General features: G+C 36.9%; 1 protein-coding gene across 49 annotated transcripts in view; it reads right to left on the bottom strand.

The window, feature by feature from the left end:
• Positions 1-24,127, bottom strand: part of Rims2 (regulating synaptic membrane exocytosis 2) — a 472,086-nt gene that overhangs the window by 108,168 nt on the left and 339,791 nt on the right. For 34 of the 49 annotated variants that reach the window (XM_028879262.2, XM_028879266.2, XM_028879263.1 and 31 more), the window contains one exon: positions 18,421-18,521. The exons of 14 other annotated variants lie outside the window; for them this stretch is intronic. In XM_028879262.2, the coding sequence (XP_028735095.1) occupies positions 18,421-18,521 (101 nt within the window). Of the gene's footprint in view, positions 1-18,420; positions 18,522-21,903; positions 21,991-24,127 lie in introns of those variants that run through there. One more of the 49 variants, XM_028879283.1, reaches the window with a different exon arrangement.

The raw sequence follows: 24,127 nt of genomic DNA, 5'->3' as shown, positions 1-24,127 counted from the left end.
CTGGGCAAACAGCTGGTTGGCTATGGAGATGTTGGCTATGGCCATGTATGGGAACCCACTATTTTTTTGCTAAATGAAGATGTTGTCTAAAAGCCTTCTAAGTACTCATTTATATCTAGAGACCAGTATTGCTCTCAGCTTTGCAAAGGGCAGAAGTTAGTGCAGAGAATCATAACTGGTCAAAGTGCTTAGAATAATTGTCAGTCAAGTCTAGACCCTAAAAGGAACATTTACATCACTTCTTCAAGGCTCATGAATGATGGGATGGAAATATAAGAGGCAGAGGACAGGAAGATGTGCGGCAAAAAGATGTGTTCTGGACAGGACATAACCATTTTATGCATGCACTCACTTCAGTTGTATTTGCCTACACAAGACCTATCCAATACCAGGAATTTCCTGCATGGGTGAGTAGAACCATGGGGCTCCACTGATTCATGGGGACTCTTGGCAGCTACTGGCTGCTGGGGGTACAAGGTGTAATTTTCTGCAGTAGAGTAACTAATGATCAGCTGCTCATGCAAGTCCCTCTAATTAAATTCAATGGGCTGCACACAAAAGGACGACATGGGAATAAGTGGGGAGGGGATTGGAAAGAAAGATTTCAGTTGGAAAGGGAGAGCATCGGGAGGAGAAAATGACTAAAATTCATTGTGTATTAGAGAGGGCAATGGAGGGTGAAGTGGCTCAAATCTGCATGTTATGTATGAAGCTACAGGGAACAAGACAATGAAAAAAATTAAAACCCTTTAATATAAAAAGGAAGGACATGGTTAATATACTTAGGATAAAACATAATTATATATATATAATTCAAGCTCCCCTTTAAGTTATGACCTGCTACTATAATTTATATAGAAAATGTTTAATGTATTTTTTACTCAAAGCATAAGAATAAATGATAAACTTTAACAGTGATATAAAAGCAGTTCAATTATTATTATACCCAGAAAATGAGCTACAAATGTGAATAAGTAAATTGGTTTATTTAGGAAATAGTTGGTGTTATCTTTGCACTATACATCAAATAAGGTTTTAAACAACTGTCAGGCAGGATACAGTTGACGGATTAACAAGGAATGCTCATTCTTCTATTTAGTGGAGCAAAAAACAGAAGGTTCATAATCTTAGTTGAAAACTACCCTGCTTGGTGATCACTAAAATCTTGAGCAAGGCTTTCCCAACAATGTTGTGATATTTCATATGTCAATTTCAAGCAGATCATGAACTACAGAAATTTATAGGAAATTATCATTCTTCAGAATGTTCTAGACTCCCAGGAGTTCCTAAGTGGCCTGGAAAAGTTAATGTTCTTCCCATTTATCTAAAATTAGTGGAAAGTAACAGTGTATCTGCAAAGCTCTACTGGAAAGCCAGAAATCATTAAAATTTTAAGATATAGTTGAAAAAAATTGAATTTTTAAAATAAAAGTTCCATATTCTCCAGTGTCCCCATTTGAAAGTGTTGGGCAATTTCCCAGACTGTTATCCCCACCCCCACATAGCACTGCATCAACTTTGGCTACACCAGTCTTTGTACATGAACATCTCAGATAAAGAATTATGAGTTTCCTCAAGAACTGGTTAGCTCCAACTGAACAAATCTTACTAAACACTGTATTTTGTTACAAAATGCTAGCCTAAAAAATTATTACAAATGCTAGGCAGAAAACAATATCATCGTCATTAAGAACAAAGTAAGTTTATGTATCAATCAAGTAGTATTTGGAAGAATCTTTAAATCACATTTAGGGAGTGTGGTGGTTTGGATAAGAATGAGAACACAGGCCCTATGTTTGAATACTTGGTCCTTAGTTGGTGGAACTGTTTGGGAAGGATTAGGAGGTGTAGGCTTATTGGAAAAGATGTCATTGGGGAGTGGGCTATGAGGTTTCAAAAGCCTAGTTAGCTTTCTTTGACTCATGCTTGTTCATAATGATGGAAGCCCTCAGCTACTGCTCAAGCACCATGCCTGCCTGCCTGTTTCCTAGTTCCCACCATTATGGTCATAGACTCATCAACTGAATTGTAAGCCTCAAATAAAGTCTTTCTTCAATAAACTGCCTTGATCACGGTGTATTATCACAGAAAGAGAAAAGTAGCTATGACATGGAGAAAAAAATGAAGAGACCTAAAGATAAGGAAAAAATTAGGACTAACAGTCTTTGGAAGCATGACTTCTGAAATCAGTTTGGGGGCAGTGCAGAGAACAGAGACAAAGCCTACGACAGTCAATTAAGGAGTTATGTGAGTCGGGGCTGGCATCACTTTTGTCATTACGCCTTTATATTATATCATAATTCAAAAAAGGTTATCTGCTGCCCTTTAACAACTCCATAATTATAGTTAATCTCTTACATGAGCTAGTTTTTTTCTCCTGTGAAGTACTTAAAGCTCTTATAGTCACTAATTTGTACACACAACAACAGCCCTAATTGTCAGGGACAATTTTGTTTAGATGTGACTCCTGATGAGGGTACTGTATGATCTGTACATGAGAGGGAGGGGCAGAGAAAAGCCAGAGACACTGGACTTAAATTTAAGATTTGCCTTATAGACAATATTCTACAAATGAAGATTCTCTTAAAAGACTACTGATGGCAACAAATTCAAGAGAAAGGACTCTGAGGAGTCCACAGACTATCTGCCTCAGGCTGGCGGGGAGCCAAGGGCTGAAAAATTTCTCTGGAGCCTAATATACTGAACTTTCCCTCTGGATTCTTCAGTCAGTGCAGTAACAAAACTAGTTATGATCATTATCTGTATACCTCATAAAAGGCAATGTTTTAAATAGTATATGCAAATTCTTTCGTTGATTCTTTCCAGGTATTATAAGGGGGCCTTTGTCATAGCTGGAGCTAGAAGAAAGTTGTGTGAGGTAAAATGAGCTATTGCCCTGGACCCTCCCCATTAGGTAAATGTAGTCACCCTCCAAGACATAGGAGAGATGAAATCTCTTGTGAGGTATTCATGGAGGATCAAACATTACTCTGAGTGATCCTAAACTTCTTAAATGAAATCTGTTATGGTTTTATCGTTTGATTTCATGCCTCTCTCTGTTTGGTCTGCTACCATTTCTCCCCCTTTCTCCCCTCTCTCCAACTATCCACCTTCATAGATATAATCTCCGGGAGGAAAACTATTCATTTTGTTGTCCTGTAATCTTGATTCTTGCCTAGCAAAAAGTAGGCAATCAATAAATACTCAATAAATGTACATGGACAGAATAATTAACGTTGATATTGACAATAAATTATAGAGTATTCTCTTCACCATGAAGTATCAAACCAAAGCAGAAGAGACTATTGGAACAGTTCTGTAGTTACCTCATCTTTTAAGTCCCATGGAGACTGGAGGAAGTGGTATTTGGCAGATGTTAACAAACCAGCTTTCTGAGTCAAAAAGTTTAATTTAAAGGCATTGTTTATAATTACAGTTTGAAAGTTTCCATAATGAGCCTGGGGCAGAAAACTTGCTTAGTGTTTGTGAAACTCTGGATTCAATCCCCAGTACCCCAAAAACAAAATGAAACAAACAAACAAAACAGTAAAAATCATGGCTGATTAATTTATCATGTGGTCACTGACTGCAGAATTGGGCACACAGGAGGGGATGGAGTTTAGAAATATGTGCGGTATTTGCAGGAGTCACCAACGTCCTAGGAGATGAGTAAAGATCAATAAAACACCTGAAATACACTAATCCAAGGAAATCTTTGGAGCATAAACAACAATAACAGCATAAAGTAAAAACCAGAATCAAAAAGGTAGCATGTACGCCAGTACCTATTCAAGAACCCAGCTGCAATTTTTGGTCTGAAGAAAAGTAATTGAGTAAATTATTTTTCCCAGAGGACTTGTAAAGGAAGAAATATCACCAGTAGGTAATTTTGGCTTTCCTAAACCCCTGGCCTTGTGGGAACTCTGTATTCTATTCAGTTAGCTCATGGTTAAAAAATATCTTTTGTTTATTTCCCAAAATTTCCAGAAGTAGGATCTATGCCAGTTTCTAAAAAGACATCCCAGGTTTAGAGACCTCAGCTTGCTGTAGAGCTCATGTTTTCACATTAAAAAGGAAGTTACCATTCTAGTCTTCAGAAGCAATGATAATCCAGCCCATTCTATTTCAACACTTAGGAAAACTGCTCTACAAACAATGGGATGCTTCTTTGAAAGTCAGAGACTTCTTAGCTTTCCTCCTTTCCTTCTTTTCCTGACGCACGCTCTTGGAATGGCTTCTCAGACAATGCCCCTTGTGGTTTCTCCTCTACTTCCTTGGCTATTCTCACTATTTTTTCCTGGTTTCACTTTTCTTATCCTTATCTGACACACTTGTCTGAAGTTTCCATCTAAATACTCTTTTCTTCTCATCACACATATTATTCCATGGATGTTCAAGGTCGTTATTTATGGGTTAACGACTACATAATGACTAATAGATCTTTGTTTTGTGTCCTGACCTCTATCCCAAGCTTTCGACTCATATTTGTGCAGATGAACTGGTTACCTCCCACTTGTGGTTTTTCAGATACATTTAATATGGCCAAAGTCAAATATATTCTCTTTTGCTTCAAAACAGCCCTTTCTGTATCTCTCACATTCTTTGTGCTAATTAATAAGACACAAAATCCAAATAGATTTCATAAAGGTGGCTGTGAATTACCTTTGACTTCTCTCCAGCATTCTCCACTTTAATCATAAAGAAATATTGGTTACTCATTTAAGAGACACCAACATTACCTTAACATTTAGCCCCTTGGGAGCAATGAATAGGTACTTGGTCTTTGTATGGTGAGTCCTTAGTGGCTATTTACTTGTGGCCATCACTGCTGAATACCCATTCTACATGCTTGCTCCTCCTCAGTTCTTTATTAAGTAATCCAGCCATTATACAGCAGCAAAGCAAAACTTCATTTTCTAGTATCCCACACAGCTGGGTTAGAATTAGACTAGTGTGACCACTGATACATGAACAGGAGTCAAGGGATAAGGAGATAAGGGATAAGAGAAAGCCATTTCTTTCCTGTTTATAATGGGCCAACTCCGGCCGTTGAATTTTCCCTCTTCTCTGGTTGAAACTTACTATGAACCCACTGGTACAGTAGCAATTCTGTGAATGAAAGGCTTTTTCCAAGAATAGAGTAGAAAGAATACTTCAGTAAGTAGTAATTCCAGTCCTGGACTGCTGTTTGTACTTGGTGTTGAATGGAAAAGATAATCTTTTACTGATTTTGGTAATTTTTGTCGTATTTTTGTTGTTGCTGGATGCAAACCTGACCAATTGAACTGGCTAGGTTTTTGTCAACTTCACACAAGTTCGAATCATTTTAGAAGAGGAAACCTCAATTAAGAAAATTGCCCCCACCCAATTGGCACATGGCTAAACCTGTAGTTCATTCTCATATTCTCTCTCTCCCTTCTTCTTCTCTTCTTTTTAAAGATTTATTTATTTATTATGTATACAGTGTTCTGTCTGCATGTATGCCTGCAGGCCAGAAGAGGGCACCAGATCTCATTACAGATGGTTTTGAGTCACCATGTGGTTGCTGGGAATTGAACTCAGGATCTCTGGAAGAGCAGTCAGTGTTCTTAACCTCTGAGCCATTTGCCCAGCCCACGGTTCATTTTCTTGATTGATGACTGATATAGGAGGGCACAGCTCACTGTAGGTGGTACAAGCTCTCGGCTGGTGGTCCTGGGTGCTATAAAAAGTAGGCTGAGCAAGCCACAAGAGCAAGTCAGTGAGCAGCCTTCTTCTATGGCCCCTGCATCAGTTCCTGCCTCCAGGTTCTTGCCCTGACTTTCCTCAGTGATAGAGTGTTACCTGAAATTTGTGGTTGAGACAAATCCTTTCCTCTCCAAATTACATTTGGTCATGGTGTTTCTCATAGCAATAAAAACCTTAACCATGACACCGATATAAAACTCTTTCTAGTGTATATCCGAAAAAATATATTTTCTAACCTCAAGCTAGACACATATTCTATAAACAACATTAGTGAATATCAAAATGTAGTCATATAAGAGGCCATATACTATGATGACCATGGGTTAAGAGAGCTGGAAGAAATGGCTATGTACTGCACTATTCTTCCACGATAGTAGCCATGTATTCTTAAGCAACTCTGTTGACTTTGTTGAGTCTAGATGAAAATAACAACTAACTTCCTCTCAGGTCAATGTGAGCCAAAATTAAAAAAGACTTGACTCAGTAGATATTTATCATGACAGTCGTTAGCCACAGTCTTTGAGGATACCAAAGTTCATTTTCAGGATACCAAGTTTTGCCCACCATTCAGCTCTACCTTCAAATATCTTGACCTAAAAACCTTGAAACTAGCTAGCAATCTCCTTTATAAATTATTTTCTAATCCCATGTCGTGCAAATAAAAGAAACCAATAATCCCAATTTGTTAATTCACTTTCAGCCATTATATAGTTAATCTATAATTATGCTTATATTAGACTCTAAGGAAAGTTTCAAATCAAGAAAAACAACAACCTTTGATTATAACTAATTAAAGTTTGAATATTCTTATGGTTTACAAGTGGCATTTCCCTTTCCCAATATATAATCAATGTTATTTTTTAAATTCTACCTATGATAGAAAATATACTTAGAATACTAGCAATTGGACATTTACTTATTTAGGTTTATTTTTTTCTCTTTATTATGCTGTGAAATCACAAATGCATGCCATTGGGACTTTCTGCCTCATTCTGGAACTGTGGAGTCTGCTTTCCTCAGACAATGACGAACCCTTAGCCATGTTAACAGAAATGACCCATTCCAATATGAAACAGGACCTCATTTGTTCCTTTTAAGAACAGACCCTTACTAGCAAACAATTTCATGCACACTGAAGCCAAGGGAGGACAGAATAAATGCCAGCTTAGTCCAAACTGATGGACCCACACATAGCAGCACTTCATCAACTGGTACCAGTGAAGGCCTCTCCAGAGCTCAGGCCAGAAACTTTTATGGTCTACTCAGAATTAAGAAATACCGTGAAACTAGAAAGACGAGCACGAGGGTAAGCAGAGGGGTTGAAGGTGGAGATGGGAAGAGCAGATCATGTGGGACATGAAAGGGGAAGATGGCCAGTGGGGGTGAAAGGGCCCAAGAGGGAGGCTAAGAAGAAGACAGTGGTAGAAAGATCAAGAAAAAAAATTAAATTTTAAATATGCCACAATGAAACTTAATACCCTGTTTACTAATTTTTAAAAAAATAAAAAGAATATAAAGAAACCTGGCCAACCTACAAAAACTTATAGTCTTTTGGAGTTATTTTTAAGCATTACATGGCTCATTACGAAACTTTTATAGTTTATTAGAGAATATTTACATGCTTTTGTAAGACATGAGATACCCTAATAGACAAGCCTTATTTATCATATCCCAGATGTGAAGTGGCAAGCTAGCATCTCAAGTGTTGCTATAGAAATAAGATACGAGAACGCCAAAAGCAGGACCATAGCTATGAGAATCTGAAGCAGGCAGGTATAGAAGAAATATGAGCAGTTATAAAGTAGGGCTTTATTTCAAATATCAGTACCTTGGGAGGTAAGAGAGAGAGAGCACAGGTACTTGTAGCTAGGAGAACTAATTGCATGAGTTGGCTGTTTGAAACCTGGGGCTTATGCAGGGACACTTGGCTCAGTCTGGGAGGAGGGAATGGACCTGCCTGGACTGAGTCTACCAGGTTGATCGCAGTCCTCGGGGGAGGCTTTGCCCTGGACGAGGTGGGAATGGGGGTTGGGCTGGGGGGAAGGGGAGGGGGGCAGGAAGGGGGAGAACAAGGGAATCTGTGGCTGATACGTAGAACTGAAGGGTATTGTAAAATAAAATAAAAGGAAAAAAAATAATCTGAAAACTGCATGGCATTAAAAAAAAAAAAAACCAACCTAAAATGGCCCCACAATCCCTCTGGCCCATTACATTCAAGCATATGGCAGATACAGCATTGTATCTGTGTTGGGAATCTGGAAGGTCCATTACTTTGAACCTTTGAACCTGTTAACATGAACGAGGAGTAATAGTTTGGTCTCCAGAGGCTATTCTGGATGGAAGAGCAGCCAAGTCTGAGCATCCAGAGTAGTAGATGCTACACAGAACTCCTTGTCTTTAATTTTCATTCGTATCTTCAATATTTTATTAGAGTTACACTTCACTTTTTATTATTTATTCATTTATTTATTTTTAGTTTTTTAAGACAGGATTTCACTGTGTGGTCCTGACTATCCCGAACTCACTCTGTAGAGTTATGTTTTAAATACACATGTTTACTCACAATAGTGACTGCCTTCGAAACCTATAATACTGCGAATTTTATGAAAATTTAGAAAAGCAGTATAGAAGAATATAGATATTGGTATTCTAAAAATATAGTATCTGGGGGAGGGTACAGCCCATTTTGGGTGGTGCCATCACTGGGCTGGTGGCCCTGGGTCTGTAAGAAAGCAGGCTGAGCAAGCCAGGAAAGCAAGCCAGTAAGCAGCTCCCCTCCATGTCTCTGCATCAGCTCCTGCCTCCAGGTTCCTGTTCTGCTTAAGTTCCTGTCCTGACTTCCTTTTGGTGAAGTGTAACCTCAATAAACCCTTTCCTCCCCAACTTGCTTTTTGGTTATGGTGTTTTATTGCAGCAATAGAAACCCTTACTAAGACAGATGCTAAAAACTCACCTGCAAAACCTTTCCCAAAACATGCTTAATATTTTAGCTTGCTTTCAATATCCACATCCATGTTAACTCACAAAACTAAAAATAAATTAAAACAGAATATCCTATTGATTGCTTACTAGGGCCAAATCAAATGCCCACAGCGGGAGGAATTACAAAGACAAGTGTGTTGCCCATTCTTAAAAGTGCATATTTTAGTTGGAAAGACAAGAAACAGGAGCTGTACAGTCCAGAGAACGAAACACATATAGATGACCATCGGGTGCCCAGGGCATGACTGTGTCTCAGGTGTTATCTTCCACATCCTTTCTGTTTATATTTCTTACTTTTTAATTGTTTGACAGTTTCATACATCTATAATAAATTTTAGTCATCATTACCCCACCCACCTGCTGAACCCTCTCTTCCCAAGAAGCCCTCCTCCCTTCACATCTTTTATTGTGTGTGGCCCACTGAGTTTATTTATTTCTTGCCAGATAGTGGGTGGGGGAGTTATTTAATAGAGTAAGGGCAACTTACCAGTGACTGTCACTGAAGAAAATGACACCCTCCTCCCACAACCTAACTGCTAATCATCCTTAGAGAGGGCTAAGTCTCATGGGCACTTCACCCATCCATGACCAAAGTTCAGAAACCCATTCTTGTGCATGGAAATTTTAATGTTTGCAGTACTTATACACCAACACTTTATCTTATTAGATTGCATGAAATGATACTTACTCTCTTACTTCACATCATTTATTCTTTATTTTTAATATAGTTCCTGATTACATTAAGCAAGACTTCTCTCCTTTCTGTGGTCCTCACCAGTCATTCCCTAAAAAGTATTCTAATTGTTAGCAAACCATCAATTCTGATAGATTGATAAAATCAAATGTGAAAGTGTAAATTGTTATTTTTTCCTGGAGGTAAAAGAGAATTGTTACTCCTTGTATTCTTAGACAACACAGGAATAAACTGTGCTTTTAACAATTGTGCTATTGTCCATAGGCTGACCCTTTTATCTGCAGGTAGCCAGAGACACTTTTATTTAAAATTCTTTCTTTTGTTAGTCTTTAGGAACATTATATTTACTAAAAAAAAAAAAAAAAAAAAAAAAAAAAGAAAAGAAAAGAAAGAAAGAAATTGCATTTTGGATGGCATTTTCTACTGTGCTACAAAAGTATAAGCTGCTGTTTCAGTTATTTCAAACCTTCTTTTTTTTTCCCCGAGACAGGGTTTCTCCATATGGTACCTGTCCTGGATCTCGCTCTTCATAACAAAATATTCTTTTAACACTTCCTACCACTAAATGTGACTCTATGGCTGGAAGTAGAAATGAATGAACAATGGAAGAAAAAATAAATCTGTTCCTGAAAGTCAGTATGAAACACAGGTTAAGAAAACCACACTTGAATGAGATTTTACAGCTAAGAAAGACGCTTTTTAAAGTGAACTTTCAGAAACAAACTCAGAATATTTTCTAAGGATTTGAGAGGATAGTAGGGAAAACAGGAAAAAAGAGAAAGAAAAAAGTTACAAAATCAACCAAAATGCTCCAACCAATATAGCTTCAGTTAGCAGTGTTTAGATCATTACCTACATTGTAATGAAACATGCTTTGCATACTTCCTGAAACCAGTTACATGTAGACCAGAAGAGGGCCTTGGATTTCCTGAACTGGAGAGGCTGTAAGCCACTATGAGGATGCTGGGAACCAAACTCAGGTCTTCAAGGGCAGCACATGTTCTTGACCCTGAGGCATCTCTCCAGTCCATCAAGTGTTAATTTAAATGGCCATTAGCTAATCCGCAGAGATTTGTTGTGGTTTGAATTGAGTTGCTTCCAAATTCAAATGTGGGAGTCAGTGTCTCAGAATGTGACTGCACTAGAGGACAGGGACTTTAAGGAGTGACTAAAGATAAAGTGAGGTCATTTGGCTGAGGCCAATCCATTCAGACGGGTGTCCTTATAGAGACAAAACAACTAAAACATCAAGGACAGAAATTCACTCAATCAGCTTTATGGCATGTGTATGTTGCATGTGTACAGTTTACATATCTATCTAAATTATGTGTAAACAAACATTTCTAGCTAACTATATCAGCACAGACATATTTGAAATAAAATTTAAGGATATACAGATCAACAGAAAACATGAAAGAAAGATAATAATTTGACCAGACTGGAAAAACACAAGAATACTTAAATAAGTTTTTAGGTTTCTTAAAAACTGTAACTTTCTTCATTTTTCTCTTTTCTTACTTTTATGATTGCCTTAAAGATAAGTTTATCTATCTGCTCTAGACTTTTGAAGTCCACAAATAAAACCTGAACTCCAAGGGCTCACTGGAAACAGCAATTCTTTTTCTTCCTCTACATTCATCACCATCACTACCATTGACAGTGGCATATTATGACTAGACGATGCTGATCTTCACGGCCCCATCTCAACAGCTCTGTGTGTACACAGACTTAATTAGGAAAACAATTCTGTGCAGTGTAAGAGGTAACTCCCCTGAGGCTGTGGAGAGGTAGAGGGAACTAAGTAGTTTACTTCTGGAGTTCCATTTAACACTACTGCTGTGGGATGTCTTTCTGTATGCTGTGAATACATGTTACTCCCACTGGCTGTAAATAAAGCTGCACTGGCCTATGGCAGGACAGGATGGAGCCAGGCGGGTAAATCTAAGAGGGACAGTGAAAGGAAAAAGGAGAGTAAGGGGAGATGCCAAACCACCCGTCCAAGGAGCAACATGTAATGGGGACGCAGGTAAAGCCACAGAATACATGGCAATACATAGATTAATAGTTATGGGTTGAGTTAAGTTATAAGAGCTAGCTGGCAAGAAGCCTGACCCATAGGTGGGACTGGAACTTCCAGCTACACGCTACTCTGCAATCTACATTAAATTATAATCAACTGATGAAAATCAACTGAGGACTGCTATTTCCCAAACTGCCCATATATCGGTATTTCTGTATACTGCTCTGAATGTGGCTACTACTGTAGGTACTGATGATTCACATCAAGTGAAATAGATACATTCCCAATGACTTCTTCACCCTCAGTGACATACTTATCACCCCTTCTTCCACTTATTTCAAATATAATAGAAAAATGATATAAATACATACATAAAATGTTTAGTTAGCTGAAAATTCTAGTCTGATGGATATTCAAGATAAATGGGAACAAGCAGGTGGTGATGACTCACGCCTTAATCCCAGCACTCGGGAGGCAGAGGCAGGCAGATCTCTGTGAGTTCAAGGCCAGCCTGGTCTACAGAGTGAGTTCCAGGAAAGGTGCAAAGCTACACAGAGAAACCCTGTCTCTCTCTCTCTCTCAAAAAAAAAAAAAAAAAAAGATAAATGGGAACACTCCTTTCATAAATATTATTTTTAAAAAAAAACTAAGAAAAGGAAAAATGAGACAAAAAGATTTTCAAAACATGACTGAATTCTTTGTCTTCTCAATATATGACTGTCCTTGAAGTGATTTTTCAAATTTGACAATGGGAGTGGAGGCTGTCTTTGATTAGGGCTCGTGAGAGGACAGTACTGATAACTGCTGCCATTGGTAAGTACTAACTCTAAAATCTCGTTCTAGCTTTCTTCATAAATGTACTTGTAAAGAACTAACCACAGAGTGGAGTGCAAAAGTACACAGAAGGTGACTAATTAAAGGCGTAGTGGTTGGCTAAGGTGGAGGAGCAGAGGGGAAGCCATCTCTACTGAGCACATGGCACCGGCTGACACTTCCACTGCTTGGCAATCTACGGGGTGGCAGCGGCCATGCCTTAGCATGCAGTCTTTCTCGGAGGCAAGCTAGCTGGCTTGGCAGAAAGAATTCTTCCAAGTAGTGGAACTTATCTTTTGTGCCTCCCTAGGGTCTCAAAGCAGTCCTACTGGTCTCTGGAAGGATGTTGGGATTTTGCTGTAGAATCTGTTCAATGCAGGGTTTATGGAAATGAACACAATAACAAAAAAAAATTGGCAAAGGCAAATAGAAGATTTCAGAAATGGTGTGCTAAGATGAAGAAATGGGGGTGTGGCCCCAGGCTGGTGTAAGGCCAATAGGAATTCTAAACTGTGACCCCTACTTCTGTTCATCAAACAACAGACTGTTTACTGGGAGGGAAAGAAGTTCATAACTTCCTCGGGGACATCACAGGGGCATCCTGAGGACCTGTAAGGAGAAGCATTGCCGAGGGCGCCATGACGCCTGGCTCCCTGAGTACCAGACTGTCATGGCGCCTGAGAACTGGTATTTCATGGCTCTCTCCAGTCGAAACAAAGCCTGGCTCACACTCACTGCGCTACTTGCTGTATAACGTCAGCAACTCAAACTTTTGGCTTAAGAAAAAAATTCCCCAAACATTTTATTTCGGTCAGTGCTCTAAAACTCATACACAAATTCATTGTTCTATTTCTAAATCATATCTAAAATTCATACATTTTATACATCTTAATAATTTGTATAAGACTATTTAATCTGTATTTTAAATTTTGCCTTATATAAGTTTAATCGATCAGCTTTCAGATTTATTTATGACCTCACAATTAAGATGTATTTGAAAATGTGTACTATTAATTATAGGGAAAATACATGTATACAATGCCAACTTTTTTTTTTTTTTTTTTTTTTTTTTTAAAGATTTATTTATTTATTATGTATACAGAAGAGGGCGCCAGATCTCATTACAGATGGTTGTGAGCCACCATGTGGGTGCTGGGAATCGAACTCAGGACGTCTGGAAGAGCAGTCGGTGCTCTTAACCCTTGAGCCATCTCTCCAGCCCCTACAATGCCAACTTTGACAGTATATTTTATCTTAGTAATTTTGTTTATAAATATTAGTCACCTGTTACAGTTGTTTTATTTTTTATAACTTGCATGTCATTTTCAAGGTTCATAAATTTCCACCCTTTATATTATTTTTCTTTTATATTTTGGTTGCTTGAACCTATTATAGAATGAAGCAAACATTTAAGGGTATTTATCCTATAGTAGATCCTTTCATTAGCTCAGCTATTTCTGAAATTTTATTGGGATCCACCACTTTCATTTGCATTGCCCATGAACACATTTGATTATGTCACTATTAATAGAAAACTAACTAATATCATCCATGTCATTACTGAGCACTTACTAAGTACAAAGCTGTATCTTTTCCTATAACTATCATCACACTGCCCAGTGAAGTTTCTACCATCACCCTAGTAACAGATAAAGGACCAAAGCCACCCAAACATCCAAGAGGAGTCAGCTTGGCTCCAAGCTGCACTTGAGAATTGCTTCCACAATGGGATGATGCTCAAGCTTCCAAGAATTTCTGCACAAACACCAACTTTTAAACACCCTTGTGGTCAGGTCACTCTTATCAACACCCACGTCGTCACTCCTAACAAGCTTCAACTGATGTCCTCTCTCTGCTATCTCCATTCCCATCTTCTGAAAAGTCAATACAAAGGCTAGCATTGATTTTGCTTTCTCTGTTAAAACAGTTGTGATAAAATATAATAGTTTAATTCATTGTGACTATCTTGCAAAATGTCTAAAACATTTTATATTGTCTATGGTTCCATAAACTTTAGTTTTATTTGTACTTAAAATGAAATATGTACCTGTATTGGTATCCCTATTTTCTTTAAATGGATTTAACTGGACTGTGTTACTCATGTTTATGAGATGTGTCACGAGTGTTTATCAAACTAGAAACTTAAGGGACAAGTGACAAGACATAGGTCAGCAGTCCCTGACAACTGGCAATGCAATGAACGGAGAAATAAACCTTTCCTGTCCTTCACAGCATCGGTCCTGCTTCTAGAAAACCAGTGCACTGAATTCGACTAATAGAATAGCCTTTTAGGTTATAGGTTAAATGAACTGCAGGCTTTTGGTCTATATTTGAAAATATCGCAACAATTTATGAATTACATTGCTTTTTAATTGTGTGTAGTCAAATCAGAAAATTGCAGTGTAGGTGCTATAATAGAAGAGAATAGCATGATGATTTTGGAGAAATTTTTCCATAAAATGTCCTTTGAAAAAGAACATTATTACAGAGAATAATCTTTGAGGTCCATTATACATTCTGTGCTAATGAATTGTATGCTAATATTTGTAAAATAGTAAAACAAAAACAAAACCCTTTCTATTTAATTGTTTTTTTTTCCTTTTTGGTTTTTTTGAGACAGGGTTTCTCTGTGTAGTTTGGTGCCTGTCCTGGATTTCACTTTGTAGCCCAGGCTGGCCTCAAACTCACAGAGATCCACCTGCCCCTTCCTCCCGAGTGCTGGGATTGAAGGCGTGCACCACTGCTGCCCAGCTATTTAATTGTTTTTAAAATTATCCAAGATGCCAGATAGAGCTAATTCAAAAATAAACATTATATTTTTAAATATTATATAATTTTTCATGCTATTTGATACTTAATTATGAATGATTATGCTAATTTATTATAACATATAAATCACAGTCAACTATCATTGACTGTGTATACTGCTAAGTTTCACAGACAAATTACATGTTTCTGAGCCAATAAGAGAACACTGATTTTCAAGAAGAAAAGTAAGTTAATCAATAAATCACTGCCAAGAATGGAAGGGTGAATCACATTCAAGATGGGAGAAAATTCAAAGCCCGAGAAGCATGTAGACTGCAATGCCATATTCTCCTTTGAGGAAAATCCTTGAGAAAAACAGAAATCACATGTGCATATCCCTTTATAGTCTTATCCAAAATACCCCGTGCTTCCGGTTTCTGAGAATACATAAGATGTTTCTAAAAAGAGTTGCTTAGCAGGATGCCTTTAAAGAGAAACACTAAGGAGGGTTTGTTAGTACTGTGAGTTTATCAAGAGTTATTTAGAATTATCCATACTGAAGACTTGAGAAATCCCAACAGGGGCTAACAAGGTAGACGCCATGGATTTTAAAAACTCGTCTAATATTTAATACAATTCGACACAGAACTTCATGATACCATCACCAACACTCCAGGATTATAGCTAAAAGTGTAGCAGGTGCTTTATATGTGTAAAGCTTTGGGTTTCATGTCCGTTATCTGAAAACTGAAAACCTGGGTTAGCTGTAGTACCATTTCCTATGACTCAGTGGGTGACTGACATTCATGTGCTAACCACCCTATGCTTTTTAATGAAGTTCACCTAACCTTTCTGTAACTGTATGTAAACCAATTTCTATTTTATAAGGTGTTTCCTCCTCTCTCTATATTTTATAATACTAGATAACCTAATTTTCTATATTTTAGAACAGTAAATTATTTAACCTTTCTTTATTTCTAGCCGTAGATAGCCGTGCTTTCAATATTTAGTGACAGGATACCAAAGATTCTATTATTTTAAAGTCAAAAATCTTTAACAATTGATTACCTAACTTGCAATACTTCATTATTTAAGTTCCTTTATTAGATTAGTTTGGGGGAAAAACTGGATATACCATATTAAAATACATTATCCAATAGTAGTAGTTTTGTAAGTGGCACATAAAGAAAATCAAAATAGGTAAATGAAGACTGGAGGTGTGACTGTCTCTTATTAAAAAGAAGACATGATTTGTAAAATTGTGGTCTAAGAAGTTATTAATATGGAAACTAAACATAACTTAATCTTGACTGAAAAAACATACTCTGTAATTTTTCTTTGACCTTTAAGAGAGAAAGGTTAACCTAGAGATACTGGGAGACAGGGCACCAAGGTTAACCTAGAGATACTGGGAGACAGGGCACCAAGGTTAACCTAGAGATGACAGGAGGCAGTGTACCAAGCACAGCTCCACATTTGGAAACAAGTACAGCTGTACCTTAGTGACTGGATTATAGTTTGGAGTGAGCAGAGAACAGATCCTAGCCCCAGAAAAAGAAAGGCTGTGATTTTTGTTATGCTCTGGTAGATTAGTCAAACTCCATACGAGGTCTTACAAAATGTAAGATAATTTGCTCTCAAAATAAAGAATCCAAATTTCATTATCATTCATCTCTAGCTTCTAGCCAACTATTTCCACTACAAAAACTAAATTTCAGAATCACTTCATTTTAGAGCAACAGTTTTAAAACTTTAGTCTAAATGGACTTTAGTCTAATCATCTAATGGAGATTTCACAGGTGTGAAGAATGCAGAGAATTGTTTTTCTAAAATGTCCCCAGGGGCAAGGATGTCAGTGCTCTGGGGTTATACTTTGAAAATTATGAAATTATCTTGTTCAGTATAATTAGTTCTTTATTAGTACTCCAGCTTTTTCCAAACCTAAAATGTTTAGTATCAAAGGTTATAAAAATTTAGGGCTTTAAACATTCAGTTATCAAAGAGTGGTGAGGACTTCAAATTTATGTTTTGGAAAACAAAAACTCTTAGCCATACCTATAGCATCTCTTTCTTCCAAGACTCTGAAATAATCCTGTAAGGTATTTCAAATAAGAACCATTGCTACTGCTTTTAGAGGACTTGCTTGCTTGCTTATTTTTCTTTCTTTCTTTCTTTCTTTCTTTCTTTCTTTCTTTCTTTCTTTCTTTCTTTCTTTCTTTCTTTCTTTCTTTCTTTCTTTCTTTCTCTCTTTCTCTCTCTCTCTCTCTCTCTCTCTCTCTCTCTCTCTCTCTCTCTCTCTCTCTCTCTCTTCCTCCCTCCCTCCCTCCCTCCCTCCCTCCCTCCCTCCCTTCTTTCTTTCTTTCTTTCTCTCTCTCTTTCTTACTTTATATTTACTGTTTATGGTTTTGAAACAAACAAGGAAGGTCTCACTGTGAGGCCTTGGCTGGCCCAGAACTCACTTTGTAGACCAGGCTGACCATGAACTCACATAGATCTGCCTGCCTCTGTTTTCCCAGTGCTGGGATTAAGACTTATTTTATTATATGACTGATGCAGCTCATTCAACCAACCATGCTTCTGCCTTTTCTGTCTTTGCTTGCTTTCTTGATTGATTTATTTTTTGTTTGTTTATAAATAGTGCTAATGATTTTGTCCAGGGCATCCTACCTTGTAGGCAAGTGTCCTACCAGTTAGCTGAGCCCCATCCCGTCGCTGCCTGTTAGGATGCCACACTGCACATCTGGCTCATTACATCTTGAGCTACCTTTCCCTTACTTTGTCCTGGCTTTTATTTTTCATGACACTCTTTTCTAAAATGATGATATTATTGAGAAGATTATATGTAATGATCATAGTAGACAGGATACTCATGCTAAACAATAATTATGATCCTAAAATGCCTTTAAAAATATAAAGGTAATGAAGAGCAAGATAAATAATACTCTTAATTATCTTCCTGGCTAGATCTCTTATCTCAATTTATACCCAGAGGATAATTTAAAAATATATTTGCTAAATCACCTTTTGAACCTTCTAACCATATGTTTGCTCCCATAACTCAGTAATAAATCAGATTTAATTAAAATGCCAAAGTAGTAAAACAGAAAAAGATGTATTAAAAAAACACATAGGATGATAATGGAAGACTTCCCTATATATTTTTGGAGGGATACAAATTTTATCAAATAAAAAAAAATCTAAAAGCTTTGGTCTTTAGGTCTTTAACTTTATATGTTATATAATAATGTGTTTCTAATAAGGAGAAGTATATCCCTAAGAGCTGGTACACAAACACATTATACATTTTAGCATTTAATATCACTGGGCCATTACATTATATGTTTGTGTCTGACTTATCTATATTCAGTCACTTAAAAGAATCTAGCAGCTTCATATGATTGCTATTTTACAACTTTTAAAAAGAAAATTGTCTTGCCTTCGAATGGTAATCTTGTTCCAGTCTGGGATCTGATCCGGCTACCTGTTTGTATTTGTTAATTTTCATTTGGCGATTTCTCTCCTCTATATCCATAGCACCTATCAAGTAGAAAAAAACCCATAAAATTAATGTTCAGTTCTTACTTCTAAATCCTAATTAGGATGTATAAAAGAAGAAATGTGAGGCTGATCTGTTGTTTTCACTCAAAGTAGGAGATATAAATTAAATGTAGTATTGTCTTTATTTTTAAGTTAAATTATGCATTTTGGTAAATAAAAGCATGACTATTAAACATAACAACTTCAATCTGAATAAAATATATTTGGATTAAAAGAGAAGACAACTAGATTAAAAAAAACATTGGCACATCTGTGTCCAGAAGAATAAATTTGATAGTACACAAATTTGGCACAAGAACTTTGGCTCTTAATTCATCATGTCAATCTAATTGGTTTGCAACTGATTTCTAACTGTTTTCCAATGCAATTTAAAACTGCACTTTTAAACTATTGTCATAAAATTAGGCTCCTTGTTAAAGCAAGTTTTCCTAGAATACATTATAAATCTAGTTATCAGGAATTTTTAAATTTGAAATTTCTATAACTAAAATTAAAAAGTGTTTATGGAATACACTTTCCATGATACCATGCCAGTAAATATATAAAATATAAAACTACTGAAATCAACTAAAAGTGGAACGTAAAAAATGAGAAAAATGAATGATAAGCCTATTATAAAAGGAGATCAGTGTCCTCAGTAACTGTTACTATCTCAAAATAAATCAATTTTAGATGGGTTTTTAAACTCTGATTTGAATTAAAAACCAAATTAATTTAACCAACCCTAACAAATATAAATGGAATATACTAAAAGTATGATTTCCATAAAGAGAATTTATGGGAAGATTATTTTTTCTTAAACATATACATTGAAAAAGCACAAAAGAGGAAATGAGTTTAATGGACTCACTGGTGGCTATAGAAACACTGTCATGTAAATTTATAAGCATTATGCATGTAGACAGGAATGTAAACACACAAATACATACATACCCTTTGCTCAAGATCATAACTTTAAAGCTGAAGTAAAAATATCTAGACAAAAATGTACCCATCAAAATAAGCATCTAATACTTACCTGATCCAAAATAATAATAATAATAATAATAATAATAATAATAATAATAATAATATAAATGGGATTGAAAATGCAGCAACATTATTAGCAGTTACAGAATCCTCTCCTCAGTCAGTGTTTTAATTATTTTAAAATACTACTTATGCTCTGTAAAAATTTCATTATATATCAGATAAGTCTTGCTAGTAACAAATTGTAAGTGAAGACTGGGGAACACACTTTTCTAGAAAGATTAACAAATTCTTGGGTAAAAGCATGCATAAAAAGAATTAAATTATATGACCTCTAAATATGTCATCAAATTGCAGTTGTGCTATGAGACAGGTTTGGGTGGGCCGTAACCTTCTGTCTCAGGCTCCCAAGTGATGGGATTGCTCCTGTTTCTATGCCGTCAAACTTAGATCAATAATTATTCAGTAAGTAGTCAAAAAACTCTTAAAATAGTCATGTTTTAATAACAGTATAACTGAATCCATATGAAATTTAAGATTGCAGAATAAACTGAATGATATATTAAAACATATGAATCCCGGTGACATGAAATATAGTCAAGTCAATATAATACCCGTTAGTCCATTAAACTACACCCGTGAAATTGTTCATAGCTCAAAAATAGCTCAAAAAGTACTCGGACATAAAACACATTTATTTCACAACAGCAAAAGAATAAAATTAGCCCTGGATGAAAAAAAAATATGTGTAGTGAAAATATGTTATTAGCTAAACATGTTTGGGAAAAGTCTTTAAAAAAAGTTTCATGTTGCTATCACAATAGTAAAATAGAATGCTAGATACAAATAATACCAATTAACAAGAAAATTTAAGCACACATAGACATAGATAAAAAATATATACACATAAACATAAACCTCTTCCAATACTTAGACTTTTGGAATGGGCAACTTGTGTGACAGCTACATGTAGTTCTGAATACTAGGAAGCAGTGTGGCACCAGGGAGGAAGAGCAAACTTGTCATATAAAGACCCAGTGATAAGACACACTGTAGGTTTGTGGGTGTGAGTGTGTACGTGCATGCGTAAGCGTATGTGCCTGCACGTGTGGAGTCCTCGTTTGTGTGAGTGCATGAGTGTGTGTGCATGTCTAGATCACAGGACCAGTTGAGGGGACACTGTGCACCCTGAGCTTTAGAGACGGGGTCTCTCACTGGCCTGAACTCATCCATCAAGTTAGGCTGCCAGGTCAGTGAACCCCGGGGATCTGCCTGCCTCTGGCTGTCAGTGATCGGGAAATTGACAGGGATATCCACAGGGCACCATTCCCGGCTTTTGTCCTTTTAACCTGGGTGGCAGGTATGAACGCAGAGCGAGCCTCGCGCCCTCAGAGTGAGCAGTCTGCTGCAGGAGCTGTCTCCTCCTTCCTCACTAGCAGATCCTCCTGCTGGTGTGCAGACTTTAACTTGGCTGCAAGTCTGCCATGGCCTGAGGAAGCAGCCATGGGCAATATTTACACAGAGGACTGTGGCCGTGTTCCTGTAAAAAACCCACAGTGAACAACACGCTACATGTGAGAAAATGAGAGCAGGTCCTCTGAAATCAAGGGGAGACTGTCCATTCTCATCAGTTCTATCCAATACACCAAATAAACATCAATGGAATATTAACCACAATCATTAGGCCAGAGAAAGAAACAGAGCACAGCGAAAAGAGCCATCTCCCTTTGCAGATTGTCTGACTGCCTGTGAGAAACCAGCAAGACTCCAGCAAGACTCTCAGAACTGATAAACCCAGCAAAGCAACAAGAAGTAAAATCAACATAAAAATTAATAGACTTTCTATGTAACAATTACATTTGCAATAGCATTAAGACATTAAAATAGAATAACTAGGGATGGAAATATCAAGGAAATAAAGGTTGCTACAATCTATAATGCGAAAAAACTTTCTATGTTTATGTATTGGGAGAATTAGTACTATTAAAATAGCCATAGCAACAAAAACAAAAACCCTGCAAATTCAATGCAAAACCCAAGAAAATATGTGGAATACTTTACAGAGTGAGAAAGTAAACAAACAATCAAACAAACAAAAAAATCGAGATTCAACCATAAGTAAAAGAAACCTCAAAATTCACCAAAGCAAGCACAAGCAAGAAAACCAACGGCGAATGCATGACAATCCCTGATTTCAAAATGGACTCATAGTTAATAGAGCTAGCTTAACTACTTGATAAAGACAGACATGGCAACCCATGGAATAGAAAACTCACCACTAAATCAATGCAGCAGCAGCTGAATCTTGACAAGATCCCTAAATACACAGCAGACAGACAAACGGTGCTGAGCAAACTGGACATTGACATGGAGATTGAAACTAAACCCATACCTCTCAAATTTTATAAATACCAGCAGAAAAGGCATCATGGACCTTTATGAAAGACTTGAAACTAATAGTTGAAAAAAACAAGAGAACTCGTCAAGATTATAGCAAGGATTTCCTGAATAGGACTCCAATATCCTAGGGAACAAAAGCAAGAATTTAAATATTGGATTATATAAACTTTCCAACTTCTTCACAGCAAACAATTAACAGAATGAACAGACAACTTAATTGTCTTTGTCAGATATTTGTCTAACACCATTAATGCACAGAATGCACAAAGAAATCAATAAACTTCCTTAAAGATTTGTTTCTAACCATGTGCATATTTGTGTGCATGTCTGTGCATGGAAAAACAAGTACCCAGGGAAGCCAGAAGTTAGCATTATATCCCCTAGAGCTGGAGTTACAACTGGTTGTGGGTTCTGGAAAGTGGACTCTGGTTAATCACTGAGTCATGTGTCAAGCTCTCTAATACACTTTTAACAACAAAGAAAAGTAATCAATGAAAAATGGGAAAATGATCTGAACAAACATTTTCAAAAAAATGACAAATGAAAAAGCAAAAACAAATATAAGTGGCTAATAAATAAATAAAAAATGCTTACACTTTAGCCACCAGAGAGATAAAAATCATAACTATACTGAAATTTTTTTTCACAACAGTGAGAATGAATGGCTGTTACAGTATTATTATTATAGTTGTTGTTTTAAGGAGAGAGTAAGAAATGTTGGTGAGCCGGCAGTGGTGGCACACACCTTTAATCCCAGCACTAGGGAGGCAGAGGCAGGCAGATCTCTGTGAGTTCGAGGCCAGCCTGGGCTACAGAGTGAGCTCTAGAAAAGACGCAAAAGCTACACAGAGAAACCCTGTCTCGAAAAATCAAAAAAAAAAAAAAATGCTGGTGAAGACATAGGGAGAAAGGGATCCTAACACATAATTAGTGGGAAAGTTAACACTGCCACTATGGAAAATAGTATAGGAGTTATTCTTATAAACAAAACAAAACAACACCAACCCCCCCAAGAGAACTAGAACATGACTACTGACAGTGTAACATCAGTTACACGACTGGAGAGTATTTAGTTGACGGAAATGAGGCTCAAGCATGAAGCTTATTGTGTCCCATTAGGCAAGTTATGGAATTAAACTGGGCACCGTTTAATTCCATATATTCAGCTAAAAAAATGAAATCATGTCATTTATAGAAAATGGATGGGAGGGTATTATGTTAAACAAAATTTATTACATAATCCAGACCTCAGAAAAACAAGTATCACATGATTTCTTTCATCAATGAAGCTTAAAGAAAAACAAAAATTAAAAAAAAAGATGATCCAAAAGAGGGCCTATAAAGGAAGGAGAAAGTAGTCAGAGAGGGGAGAGAAAGGAAAAGGGGCGGATGGGAGTGAAGAGATGACCAAAGCCCAGTGTTCCACCTATGGAAGCCACGGGGCAAAATGAACTAATCTGTACAACTAACAACATTTATGACTTAAAAAACTTACATTTATAAAATAAGCATGGTACAAGATTTACGTCTTGGCATATTGGTTTAATTTTACGTACAAAAGGGCCTTTCTCATTAGTAATGATCAAAAAATTGTACAGGATCTGAGCTGGGAAGATAGCTTGATTGGTTATATGCTTGACTTGCAAACAAGTGGACCTGGGTTCCATGCACAGAATTCGGCTCAGAAGAAAATCCATGCATGGTGGTGCACACTGGCAGTTCCAGTGTCAGGGAAGTCAAGAAGGTGAATGCTCTGGACTCAATGGCCAGCCTGCTTACTTTAGCAAGTTCCAGGCCAATGAGAAACTCTGTGTTAAAAAAATGAGGTGAGTGAAGCCTGAGGAACAATCATCAAGGCTAACCTCTGGTCTCCACACAGATGCGCACACGTGCATGCGAATACACATATATACACAAAACTGTGGGGTTAGATTTATGTATTATTATTTATATTTAACAGACCACTACAAGCCCTAAGAATAATACTAATCTACATTTGCTATATTTAACTATAGCTATCAAATTTCCAATCTCCAAGCTAACGCTTCCTTCCAGACAATCACCACTTATAGAATGTATCCAAGGAAAATATCTTATTCTAGCCATAAAAAATAAATCTCAATGAATCACATTAGCTAACATGCTTGAATAAATAACCCCTCAACTAGTAACTTTGAAATCTTCTAGGAGAATACGCTGTGGGACAAATGAAGACC

Source organism: Peromyscus leucopus, chromosome 20, assembly GCF_004664715.2.
Source record: "Peromyscus leucopus breed LL Stock chromosome 20, UCI_PerLeu_2.1, whole genome shotgun sequence".
NCBI lineage: Eukaryota > Metazoa > Chordata > Mammalia > Rodentia > Cricetidae > Peromyscus > Peromyscus leucopus.
This window is presented reverse-complemented; position numbering and strand designations above follow the sequence as displayed.